Source organism: Anolis sagrei, chromosome 4 (genome assembly GCF_037176765.1).
Source record: "Anolis sagrei isolate rAnoSag1 chromosome 4, rAnoSag1.mat, whole genome shotgun sequence".
Lineage (NCBI taxonomy): Eukaryota > Metazoa > Chordata > Lepidosauria > Squamata > Dactyloidae > Anolis > Anolis sagrei.
Window position 1 is genome coordinate 175736734 of NC_090024.1, and position 13108 is coordinate 175749841.

At 41.2% G+C, this 13108-nt stretch overlaps 1 protein-coding gene across 5 annotated transcripts in view; it reads left to right on the forward strand.

Moving 5' to 3' along the window:
- BEND5 (BEN domain containing 5) overlaps nt 1-13108 on the forward strand; it is a 995828-nt gene that overhangs the window by 544820 nt on the left and 437900 nt on the right. The window contains exon 1 of one of the 5 annotated variants that reach the window (XM_060773473.2): nt 7049-7569. The exons of 2 other annotated variants lie outside the window; for them this stretch is intronic. In XM_060773473.2, the coding sequence (XP_060629456.2) occupies nt 7332-7569 (238 nt within the window). In that variant the 5' untranslated portion in view covers nt 7049-7331. Of the gene's footprint in view, nt 1-7048; nt 7570-7865; nt 7942-13108 lie in introns of those variants that run through there. 2 more of the 5 variants (XM_060773475.2, XM_060773476.2) reach the window with 2 other exon arrangements.

Genomic DNA, 13108 nt, shown 5'->3' on the forward strand with positions numbered 1-13108 from the left:
TGTGAGATCAGATCACCATTTAGACTATTGTACCGAAAAACCAGCAGCTTAGAAAGATCACAATATCCATGGCAACAGTTACATTTCTCAGCACACAAATAAATACTGCCCTCACGTTTGTTGTGTTATGGTTTATAATGGCAAGAGCAGCTTCCAGAGCAGCCATTTGCTTGGCAGGCGATGTATGGTCAGTTTCACCTCTAGCCCTCAGTTCTGCTCACTGGCCATGAATAACAAACATGAATGTCTCCCTATCACCCAACACCGTTGGGTTCTTTCTCTTACTACTTTCAGATGCTCTGCCTTTCCCTGGCAAAGGAACATCAGTGCTGCAGATTTAATGTATTTGAACAGGCATTCGGGAGAAACTGAACCTAACAATTGGCCCTGTGACCATGGAAGCAGTAAGAGAGAAGCTGGTTGGGAAAATTTAATCCTTTCCACTAAAGAACGCTCTGAAGACAAATGTTTGGGGAAACTATACATTTTGTGGCTGACTTAGGTGTTATTTACGCTCAGTATGTCCAAGACTGCATTTTCCTCTATTCTCCAAAACTCTTGTCGGCACATAAACTCTTTGCATCAGTTGATAATGCCACCACACACTCTGTTGAGAAGGCACACACTTGAAGCTTATGCTTTGCCTACTTCTTTTCATTTCCAGATTCACTCCATTGCCATGGCAAATCAATTGTTACATGTTGTCCTTTCAACAGAAATGTAGTTCATGCATAATTTATCACTAGAATTTAGCTACTATACTATTAATTCTTGTCACATTTGGCCCATTCAATGCCCTGGCTAAAACTCTACCACTAAAACACAGGTCCCATCTAAACTGACCATTAAATGCAGTTTCAAACTGGTATTGAAGATAGTAGTTTCACTGTGCAGATGTTTATATAGGAAATCCTGGAACCAGTTTGAGGCTTGGATGGCGAATTTACAAACCACAAAGCACTGGTGCATATTAAGGGCTTTCCTTTGCACACTTTTGTGGGAGTTGTTGTCTGGTTGCAGTAGGTTGAGGCTAGCTTCAAACTGCATTAAATGATGAGTGTAAATGGGGCCTCAGATAATTTCAATCCCTATATTGGTTTCGTGTAAACCTTTACATTGTTTAGTTTTTTACTTGAAAAATACTAATACTTTGCTCCCAAATTATTTTGACTGGAAATCAAACACGTTTCATTATAAATATATGTCCATATTTGAATAACATGCATAAAACAGTCTTAAGCAACACATTGAATCTCAGTTTAGCAAGCTACTTTCTGCTGCACCGGCCAACTACAATACTTGTTGAGTTCATATGTATATAGTATCATTGATTTGTCATTATGTATGCCTAGGTGGAAGTAAAATATGTAACAAAAGAACTTAACATTTCTCTGAAGGTTGTAGTTCTATACTCACTTACCTGGAAATTCCATGGGATACAGAAATGAGGTCAATATCAAAGCTTCTAATTGATTTTGAACTGCAGTGGATTTGCGGACTGTGAGTGTGTAGCTGGACAGTTTCCTCATACACTTTTGATTTAACACTTATAATTTATCCATTTATAAAATAATTTTACTTCTGCAATTGTCCTACCTAACAAATCACCCCTCCACATTTTCAGTTTGACGTTTGTGGATTTGATTATTCACAGATTTGATTAAAATGTTCTCTTTAGAAATTTTTTAGGTTTTCCAACATAATTCTGTGCTCAGCTTCCAATGGAAGTTGATCATAAAGTTGTGTTGGAGTACTTAAAAATTCCTTGAGAAGTATTCTCTTAGGTACAAAATACCACATTAAAATTGAGATTTATATAATGTCAATCAAGAAAAAAACACAACAAGATTAGCATTTTTAAATTCATGCTTTTTCACTTTCACAGAGTCTTGTGCAAATGTGGAATTCTGACTACCTATTAATTTTTAATTTTATATTTCATTTATCTAGGACTGCTCAAATCAGTCTGTGTGTATTACATTCTGTGTATTCATATTATAATTATTGTGTGTTTGTGTGTGTCTTCAAGTGGCCTGTCAATGTGGATGAGATTTTAATTCTATTGAACGTTTAAAATGTGTTGGGTTAATTATTATGTTGTTCCAGGTATTATAACTTTTCATGAGATATTGTGGTTTGATGACTATGTTTACTTTTTATGGCTGTAATGGTTTCTGTTTATGTTGTTTGCCACTTTTGAGTACCGATCTGGGAGAAAAGCAGAACAGAAACAAACAAACAAACAAACAAATAATGTATGTTAACCTCTTTAATGTCACAGAATTTTGATAGGCAAGGAATATTCAGAGGTGGTTTTGTGAGTTCCTTTCTCCCAAAATATAGCCTTCAACACTTCTGAAATAAATGCTTTAGGACCTGATTTTCTCCCAATCAAGTACAGGTAGTCCACAAGTTACATCCGACTTACAAATGACTCATAGTTAAGAACGGAGATGAGACATTAAGAAGTGAGAGAAATCTACATCTAGGAAGGGAAATTCACTGCTGAAAGAGTTATTATCATGGGGGAAAGGTGTCTCCACTGAAGCTTTCTCACCAGTCCTTGTTTCTACAAGAAGCCATTTTTTTCAAAATCCACTTATCACAGGAACAGAAAGCGAGGTGAAATCTTTCAAACAGGGCCACAGACAGCAAAACACACATCACAGGGGAATTAACCCTTCCCTATGCTATCCAAAGTGTATATAAGGGGGTGCAGTGGCGCAGAGGACTGAACCACTAAGCTGCAGAACTTGCTGACTGGAAGGTCAGCAGTTCAAGTCCACAGGACAAGGCGAGCTCCCTTTGTTAGCCCCACCTTCTGCCAACCTAGCAGTTCAAAAACATGTAAATGTGAGTAGATCAATAGGTACCGCTTCGGTGGGAAGGTAACGGTGCTCCATGCAGTCTTATTTTAAGTTATGTCTACTTACAGGTACATGAGAAGTATACTGCAGAAGTCTATAAAATGCATTGGAATGTTGTGATTCTGCACAATTACTGTGTGGTGTCTGTTTTTGTTATTCTTGAAATCATTTTTGACTGATGGTGACCCTGTCATGGAGTTTTCTTTGCTAAATTTGTTCAGAGGGGTTTGCCATGGTCTTCTTCTGATGCTGGGTTTCTATAGTTGAGCAGGGATTCAAATCCTTGTCTCCAGAGCCGTAGTCTAGCTGTCAAATCAGTAGACCACATAGGCGCTACTGTTTTTAGAGCATAACAACAGCTCCCTAAACTTAAAAAATCAGAGCCATGCATGTGTATCCTCCCTCCCTATAAATCTATAGGGATGTCTTGATAGAAGTTCTTCATAGAGGGCATAAAAGATTTTGCATATATGCAGCAATTCCATTGTTCCTCTATTTTGCTTTAAGCCATTATGATTTAAAATCCCATCAATCCATTTGATCCAGAGTTTAAACTTCAACATGACTTTCCAAATGCAATTTAGTGTGAATAATTAGAATGCATAATCATTATGAGATCCTTAGAGTAGAGCCAAGGATCATAAATCACAGTGTGTTCTTATGGCCAATAAATCCACTTACTAGAGAGTAAATTGTATTGGATTGTTGGGAAAGAATAAAAGAGTGTGTTGTGCTGCTATGCTACAGAAAGGCTTATGTTTTCTTAGAAGGGTATATTAATACTGTGACATGTCACCCTTCACCCAAGAAGCTCAGAGTACCAAAGGAAGGGCTGGGGTTGGTTGAGAGTGAAATGGGCCTGAGGCTGCTCAGTGGAAGAATACAAAAAGAGATTTGAACTCTTTATAGTCAGAGATCAAGGCTCTGTAATCAGCACAACACAGTGGATATGGCATGTGGCCTCCTTAAATCCTGTGCAATATGCATGTATTATCTTAATTCATTTTCATGTGGAAAGGTACTGAGGGCCCTTGTAACTAATAAGAAACAATGTTGAAATAGATGGATATTTTTTGTTATTATGTGTAAGAACTGAGGAGGAGAAAAAAAAACAACAGCAAATGACTGCTGCCTGTACTTGCAAGAGAAAATATCATCATGATTCCTAATGAGGGTACTAATATATCTTAAGGACAGTGTTGCAGGATGTCCAAATCATAATATTTGGTGTAAGAGTGCCTATCTGGGGCACCCCACTCTGAAAGAATCAGTACGACTAATAATGATTGTCTTATATTGATTTTTAATGTGTTATTAGTTGATTTATGTTTTGTTTGTTTATTTATTTTGTCACATTTTATGGCATTGAATGTTTGCGGCTGTATATTGTGAACCACGGAGACAGGAAAGCCTAGAGAAGACAATTATGCTGGGGAAAGTGGAAGGCAAAAGGAAGAGGGGCCGACCAAGGGCAAGATGGATGGATGGCATCCTTGAAGTGACTGGACTGACCTTGAGGGAGCTGGGGGTGGTAACGGCCGACAGGGAGCTCTGGCGTAGGCTGGTCCATGAGGTCACGAAGAGTCGGAGACGACTGAACGAATGAACAACAACAACATTGTGAACCACCTTGAATCCCCATTGCGGAGATAGGATGAGATAGAAATAAAGTATTATTATTATAATTATATACACAAGATTGGTACATAGCAAACAAGATCACTATGCTGGCTTTTGTATTTGATCACATGTCAGACACATCCTAAGTGTCTAGGACTGTGTGATTTATTGGCGAATAATGTGTGCAGTATTATTATTACTATTCTGACACAAAAGCATCACATGGCACAGCAAACGAGATATATATGCTGGATTTCATATCACAAAATCACAAGTCAAAACAGTTACCAAGCATTTAGGACTGTGTGATGTATTTATTATGTATCGGCGAATAATTCATGCAGATCTGAGTAGGGTGGCCTTTCGCCAGTGACAGATGAGAATTTTGTCAGCACCAATTGTTTTCAAGTATTTTGATCACACTAACAAGTGTCTAGGATTGTGTTAGGTATCGGCAGATAATATGTGCAGATGCAACCCTTTTGCCAGGGACAGATGAGAACTTTGTCAGCACCAATTGTTTTTAAATACATGCCAAGGTCTTGAAGCACTGTGACCTGTGTGCCGATCACCACTGGGGCCACTTTTACTGGCTTGTGCCCGAGTCTTTGCATTATTATTATTATTATTATTATTACCATTCTTGTAGCAGTTCAAATGCCATCTGATATATATATATATATATATATATATATATATATATATATATATTAGGGCTGGGCGGTTTCGTTTCGTTAATTCGTAATTCGTTAAAAATTCGTTATTTTTTTGTTAACGAAGCGATAACGAACCATTCTGGAGCAACTTAAAAACGAACGAATTTTTCAATTCGTTTCGTAAATGCTTCGTATTTCATTATGTATTCGTTTCGTTATTGGTTTGAGGTCGTTTTGTTATTATTTCCGCATGTCTGGGGCAAGTTTTATAGTTGTTTTTTGTTTAATTAGTGAAAAAAATATATAATATCACACCAACAGTCAACAACAGAGGGAGAAGGAAGCTTCAGAAGTTCCCCCTGTCCCATTTGGAGGTTTTTTAGCGTATTGCGTGGTTGCGTCCGCCATTAACGAATCGATTCGTTATTGTTTTGTTATTGTTTTGTTATTGTTTTGTAATTTTTTTACCATTTACGAAATTTCGTAAATATCGAACTTTTTTTTTTAAAAAAAATTGGAATTCTTTTAAATATCGAAACGCAAAAAACCCCAAAAAAACGAATCGATTTTAGAAACAAATTTTTCCGTTGTTACCCAGGCCTAATATATATATATATATATATATATATAAGCTGTCCCCTGCCACGCGTTGCTGTGCCCTGGTCTGTTGATCTGGAAAATAATGAGAAAATCTTGGTTACTAATAGATGTAATGTCTTTATGCTTGTGAATAAACAGTATTTCTTGCTGTTTCTTTGTCAGTGTTGATGTGGAGAGTGTCTGGTTTGCCCACGTTGGAACATGCAAGATATCATTGTCCTTCTTTAAGGGTCCCTTTCAAATCTATGATACTATATCTGTGTGTGTGTGAATCATATCCATCTATCTATCTCTATGGCTGGATGGCTCTTTGTCAGGAGGATTACGTTTTCTTGACCTGGTGAAGGGAATTGGATTGGATGGCCTTAAGTATTTTCTGTTGGTCATGGGGGTTCTGTGTGGGAAGTTTGCCCCGATTCTGTCGTTCGTGGGGTTCAGAATGCTCTTTGATTGTAGGTTAACTGTAAATCCCAGTAACTACAACTCCCAAATGTCAAGGTCTATTTTGCCCAAACTCCATCTGTGTTCATATCTGGGCGTATTGAATGCTTGTGCCAAGTTTGGTCCAGATCCATCATTGTTTGAGTCCACCGTGCTCTCTGGATGTTGCTGAACTACAACTCCCAAACTCAAGGTCAATGCCCACCAAACCCTTCTAGTGCTTTCTGTTGGCCAGGGGAGTCCTGTGTGCCAAGTTTGGTTCAATTCCATCATTGGTGGATCTCAGAATGCTCTTTGATTGTAGGTGAACTATAAATCCCAGCAACTACAACTCCCAAATGACAAAATCATCATTTTTGAGTGATGGTTACTCCTTGTGTTGTGAGACGTTTTGTTGGCAAATTTGGTGTGATTTCGTTCATTGGTTCTTTTGTTTTTAAAGTACTCATTATGCACAGAGCATATATAATAATAATAATAATAATAATAATAATAATAATAATAATAATAATAATAATTCACCTGATGCAGCACAAGGGTATACTCCAGGTATGGGCAAACTTGGGCCCTCCAGGGGTTTTGGACTTCAATTCCCAGCATTAAGCGGCTGAGGGGGAAAAGGAAGGGGCCTGAGGCTGTTAGGAATGCTGGGAGTTGAAGTCCAAAATCCCTGGAGGGCCCAAGTTTGCCCACGCCTGGACAGTCACTTCCAAACATGGCACCTTTAAGAGGTTTCGGACTCCATTTCCCAGCATTCCTGGCCGTGCGCCTTGGCGGCTGAGGCTTCTGGGAGTTGAAGTCCAACTGCCCCGGATGACCCCGAGCATGGCATTCCATCCACGCACCGCTGCTCTGTGTGTGTCTCCGCGATGCTTGCCAAGGCTGCGGCTCGGTGACTCGGCGCTCGACTCCTCTCGCCCGGAGCCTGTGCGGCAGCGGCGGCTGGAGAGACCCTCTGAGCCGAGCGCCGAGCGCGATTGGCAGGAACAATAACAGAAGCTTCTCCGGGGGCTGAGGGAGCCGAGGCGCGCCCCCTCCCCTCCCCTCCCCTCCCCTCTTGGGCAGCACGGCGGGCGGAGGCAGGCGGGCGCGCGGGCCTGGCGAGGGCTCCCTCTCCCCCCTCTCTCCCTCCCCCCCTCCCTCCGCCATGTACGCCTTCGTGCGGTTCCTGGAGGACAACGTGTGCTATGCGCTGCCCGTGTCCTGCGTGCAGGGCTTCAGCCCCAAGTCCCGGCTCGACTTCGACAACCAGAAGGTCTACACCGTCTACCGCAGCCCGGCCCGGGACCCCAACGACGACGACGAGGAGGAGGACGACGAGGAGGGCGCCGGAGAGTGGGGACAGCGGCCTCCGCTGCACAAGGCCCAGATCCTGGCGCTGGCAGGTGAGCAGAAGCGGGGGAAGGGGCGGGAGGGGACGGGGAGGGAGGGAGGGAGGGGAGGCCAGGCCACTCAAAGGCGGATCCCACGGAGACCCGCTACTTGTGGGGCGGCGGTAGGGCCAAACCTCTCCTGCCTGCCTGCCTGCCTTCTCTTCTCTCTCTGTGTCTCTGGCGCTGAGGGTGGGGTTTCGCCTCTCCAGGGAGAGAAAGAGGGAGGGCAGGCCTGGCCCAGGGATGCCGCCTCCTGCCAGAATGTTCTGGCCTCACATCTAAGCCCTTTCTCTCTCTCTTTACCTCTCTGATGCCCCCCATTTTCCATAGGCTTGAATGGATGCGGGCCTAAGGGAGAAGGCGCTGCCTCAGGACAGAGAAAAGGTTACCTGGCGCAGGGAGGGAGGCAGGGAGGGGCTGCTTCCAACGTGTGGAAAGATCTGTCAGTATTCTGGTCTCACATCTAACTAACCCTTTTCTCTCTCTGCTTTCTCCCCCTCCCCCCGTTTTCTATGGGTTTGAATGGAGATGCTGCTTAAGTAGAAAAAGGTTTTTTTTTTTAAATCTAAGGCCCCTTCCACACAGCTGTATAAAACCCCACATTATCTTCTTTGAATTGGGTTATTTGACAATGTGGACTCAAATAACCCAGTTCAAAGCAGTCATTGTGGGATTTTCTGCCTTGATATTCTTAGTTATATGGCTGTGTGGAAGGGCCCACAGATAACCCAGGCCCTATATCCTACAGTGATATTCTGGGGTATAGGGCTGTGTAGAAGGGGCCTGGGTTATCTGAGGCAGAAAATCCCACATCTGAGTATGGACTTAGATAACCTACTTCAGAAGCCGATATTGTGGGATTTTCTGCCTTGATATTCTGGGATATAGGGCTGTGTTGAAGGGCCCTGGAATATATGCCAGTGTAGACTCAAATAACCCAGTTCAAAGTAGATATTGTGGGATTTTCAGCCTTGATATTCTGGGATATAGGGCTGTCTTGAAGGGCCCTGGAATATATGCCAGTGTGGACTCAACAGGCCCTTTCCACACAGCCCTATATCCTACAATGATATTCTGGGGTATAGGGCTATGTAGAAGGGGCCTGGGTTATCTGAGGCAGAAAATCCCATATCTGAGTATGGACTTAGATAACCTACTTCAGAAGCCGATATTGTGGGATTTTCTGCCTTGATATTCTGGGATATAGGGCTGTGTTGAAGGGCCCTGGAATATATGTCAGTGTAGACTCAAATAACCCAGTTCAAAGTAGATATTGTGGGATTTTCAGCCTTGATATTCTGGGATATAGGGCTGTCTTGAAGGGCCCTGGAATATATGCCAGTGTGGACTCAACAGGCCCTTTCCACACAGCCCTATATCCTACAATGATATTCTGGGGTATAGGGCTATGTAGAAGGGGCCTGGGTTATCTGAGGCAGAAAATCCCATATCTGAGTATGGACTTAGATAACCTACTTCAGAAGCTGATATTGTGGGATTTTCTGCCTTGATATTCTGGGATATAGGGCTGTGTTGAAGGGCCCTGGAATATATGCCAGTGTGGACTCAAATAACCCAGTTCAAAGTAGATATTGTGGGATTTTCTGCCTTGATATTCTGGGATATAGGGCTGTGTGGAAGGGACCTGGGATATATGGCAGTGTGGGCTCATATTACCCTGTTCAAAGTAGATATTGTGGGATTTTCAGCCTTGATATTCTGGGATATAGGGCTCTGTTGAAGGGTCCTGGAATATATGTCAGTGTGGACTCAAATAACCCAGTTCAAAGTAGATATTGTGGGATTTTCAGCCTTGATATTTTGGGATATAGGGCTGTGTGGAAGGCCCCCAAGATCAAAGCAGATACTGTGGATTATCTGCCTTGATATTCTGGGTTATATGGATATACAGCCCTATATCCCAGAATATCAAGGCAGAAAAACCCACATCTTCTTCCTTGAACTGGGGCTTCTTCCACACAGTTGAATAAAATCCCACATTATCTGCTTTGAACTGGGGGGCCCTTCCAGACAGCTCTATATCCCAGAATATCAAGGCAGAAAATCCCACATTATCTGCTTTTGAACTGGGTTATCTGAGTCCACTCTCAGATAATGTGGGATTTTCTGCCTTGATATTCTGGGATATAGAGTTGTGTGGGTTCATATTACCCAGTTCAAAGCAGTTATTGTGGGATTTTCTGCCCTAATATAGGGCTGTGTGGAAGGGCCCCCAGACAGGCCCTATTGATCCAGGTTTTCTATTTATCCCAGATTATCTGGCAGTGGGGACTCATATAATGTATTTTATATGCTTATATGATCAGTTCCTAGGATGTAGGACCTGTCTGGAAGGGCCCTTAGTTTAAACTGAGTGGGAGGGAGATAAGAAGGCTAAAACAGGCATCATCAATATTCTGTCCTCAACACCTAATTCATTACTCTCCTCCTTTCCCCGACTTTCTTGAATGGATGCTGTGGGCCTACTAAGGGAAGAGGTGCTGTTTTAGAAGAAATGGCTTCTGAGGAGGAGTGCACCTTCTTAAAGGGAGGAGCGGGGTGTGTGTGTGTGTGTCCCGAAACAGACACTATGACCTCACACCTAATCTCTTTCTTTTTGCCCCTTTTTCCCAATCCCCAGGTTTTCAATAGGCTTTAGTGGATGAGGGCCTAGGGGGAAGAGATGCTGCTTAAGGGAGAAGGCTTCTGTTTAATGGGGAGGGCTGAGGAGGCTGAAAAGAGCACCCTCGGTGTTCTGCCTTGGATCCTAATCCCTTTCTCACTCCCTGCCCCCTTCCAATTTTTCTATGGCTCTTGAGTGAATGAGGGCCCAAGGGGAGAGGTACTGCTTCTGGAGAAAAGGAACCTGGTTTAAATTGGGTGTGGGGAAGAGATAGAAGGCTGAAACAGGCGTCATGGCACAGAATGGGGGGCATTGGTGGCTGGGAAACAAGCACTGAATAAATAAAGTCTGGCTATGAAAAGGTTAAGTGGGCCGCCAATGAATGGCACATGGAAAGAACAGGATAATCATCAAGTGACAAGTGAGGAGCAGGTTAGGGCACAGGATAGGTGCAATGGACAATTAAGTACACAAAGACCCTAATTGAGTCAAATCAATAGTTCATATAACCCATTTTGCCCTGTTCTCCAAAGCCTTCATTTCCACATAACTCCCTGCATCAGTTCTTAATGCCACTATACACAGTGTTGAGAAGGTGCAAACCTGAAGCTTATCTTTTATCTATTCTTTTTCTGTTTTTGGATTCACACCATTATGATGTCATATCATTTCTTACATACTGTCTCTTCAACATAAATCTGGCCCATACACAATAGTTCATTATCACTATAATTAACTACTGTGCTGTTTCTCTCTCTCTGACTTCCTTTTGTCACATTTGGCTCATCCACCACCTTGCCCAAAACTCTGCTACCAAAATCCAGATATCTTAAATCCCTATGTTGGTTTCTTGTCAACTACTGCATTGTTTAGGGTTTTTTTTTAACTTGAGTAATATTAATGTTTTATTGCCACAATTATTTAGATTGGAAATCAAACATATTTAATTATAAATATGTAAGTACACATTTTAATAAAATGTATAAAGCAGTGCATTGTATCTCAGGGTATATTTTTTCTGTTCCACTTATGGATAGTAATACTTGTGTGGTGCATATAGTTTTATTGAGTTTTTTTCCATTCAGGATGTTTAGGTGGAAGTAGATACGAAGCAAAACAACTCAAGGTGGAAGTCACTTCTGACTGTTTATTCCTGTGTTTAGTCATACAGGTTTCTACCCCATGAACCAAAATCTATGAGTAGCACTTTTCAAAAATGTGTTTCATTTGCTAGACCAGAAATAGCAGGAATCACAGTTCTATCGCCATCTTAGATAACTTTAAGATAATGTACAACATGAATTGGTTTCCCTTATCTATGGTAAATAAATGTAACAGAAACTGTAGACTTCTAAATACCATATGCTGGGGACCACAAATCCACAAAGTTCTGGCCATCTTGGTCCATCTCATGAACTTCCATAGGTGTGGATGGCCCTAATCCAGTCTAATCAGGCTATTCATAAGGTTCTGGTTTGTACAAATTAATAGTGCAATGCTGCACATGGAGTTCAGTAGTAAGTTCCATCAAGTTAGTAGGACTTCATTCTATGTGAGCATGTATAAAAGTTGCAGCCTACTTCTCCAGTAACACACAAGTGTATTGATTTGTTGTGAATTATATTTTTGCAAGAAGGGACATGTCCACATGCAATAAGTACACAGTGTTTTTACAGTGGCTGGTAGGATTGATCACAAGACATGCATGATCAATGTCTGTGTGTCTCCAGCTGTAACACATAGACAAAGGGTGAATACATTACTGGAGCCATGATAAATTTCAGCGTCACATTTCAAAAGTTTTTAACCTAAATCCTCTAAACTATTTTTCAGAGGTATGCACTTCCAACAGCAATCAATGAAATACCACTAGAAGTATAAGCAAAGTTTATTTGTGAGGGTTGTGTATATATTTTGATATAAAATACTCATAATTTTAGAACAATTTTTGCATGTGTAGTGAATTTAATAAGATGGCCTAACTCTAGGTGTTAAAAAATCCCAACATATATTCTAACCATGTTTTTTTAATTGGATCAGATGGTATATTTATCAAAGTTATGATTTCATTATGAAATTTTGAAATGACCTGAGATGTAGAGTTGGAATGTATTGTCGAAGGCTTTCATGGCCAGAATCACTGGGTTGTTGTAGGTTTTTCAGGCTGTATGGCCATGTTCTAGAAGCATTCTCTCCTGACATTTTGCCTGCATTTGTGGCTTTCAGTACCATCAGTTGTCCTAGTCTGCTTGCTGGAACTGATGTCAATAGTTCTACATTCTAGTGCTTCCATTCTTGTCCTGCAAACAAATTCTAGAAGAGATTGCTGGGTTACTGTTTGTCATTGAGGGAAAAGTAAGTAGTAACTTGTTAGAGGTTTTGCCAGTTAAGTTGCCCATCTGATTGAGAAGATTCCCATCAAGAGTTAGATTTACAGTTTGGGAGTGTTGTCAGGTTCAGTCCTTAACTTCAGACATCCAAGTGGTATTATATATATATTGCTCACTATATTGGAGAAATTGTAATCCTTCCTAGATGGAGGAATATTTGCCAAAGCTATTTAGGTTCTAATGGTATCAAGGAGTGAGTATTGTTGAACATTGCATGTGTGTCTGGCTTCAAAATCCTCACTTCTTTTATGATACATAGTGTCAGCATCAATTTTTTGATAAAAAGATGTTCAAATTTTGAAACAGATCAACTTTCTTCCTAAATAAATAAATAGATTTTATGTTTTTGATTCCTAATGTATTACTCAGATCCCAAAAGTGAATAGGGGTTTTTAGAGTTATGTCAAGGAGCACTTGTTCTGTACAAATTGCCAATGCATTCACATGATTTGGTAAGACTCTTGTTCATGTTCTCTCAGTTGTTAATTTTAAATGGATGGTAACAAGGGAGTAAGCCTTTTTGTGACACACTCCACCT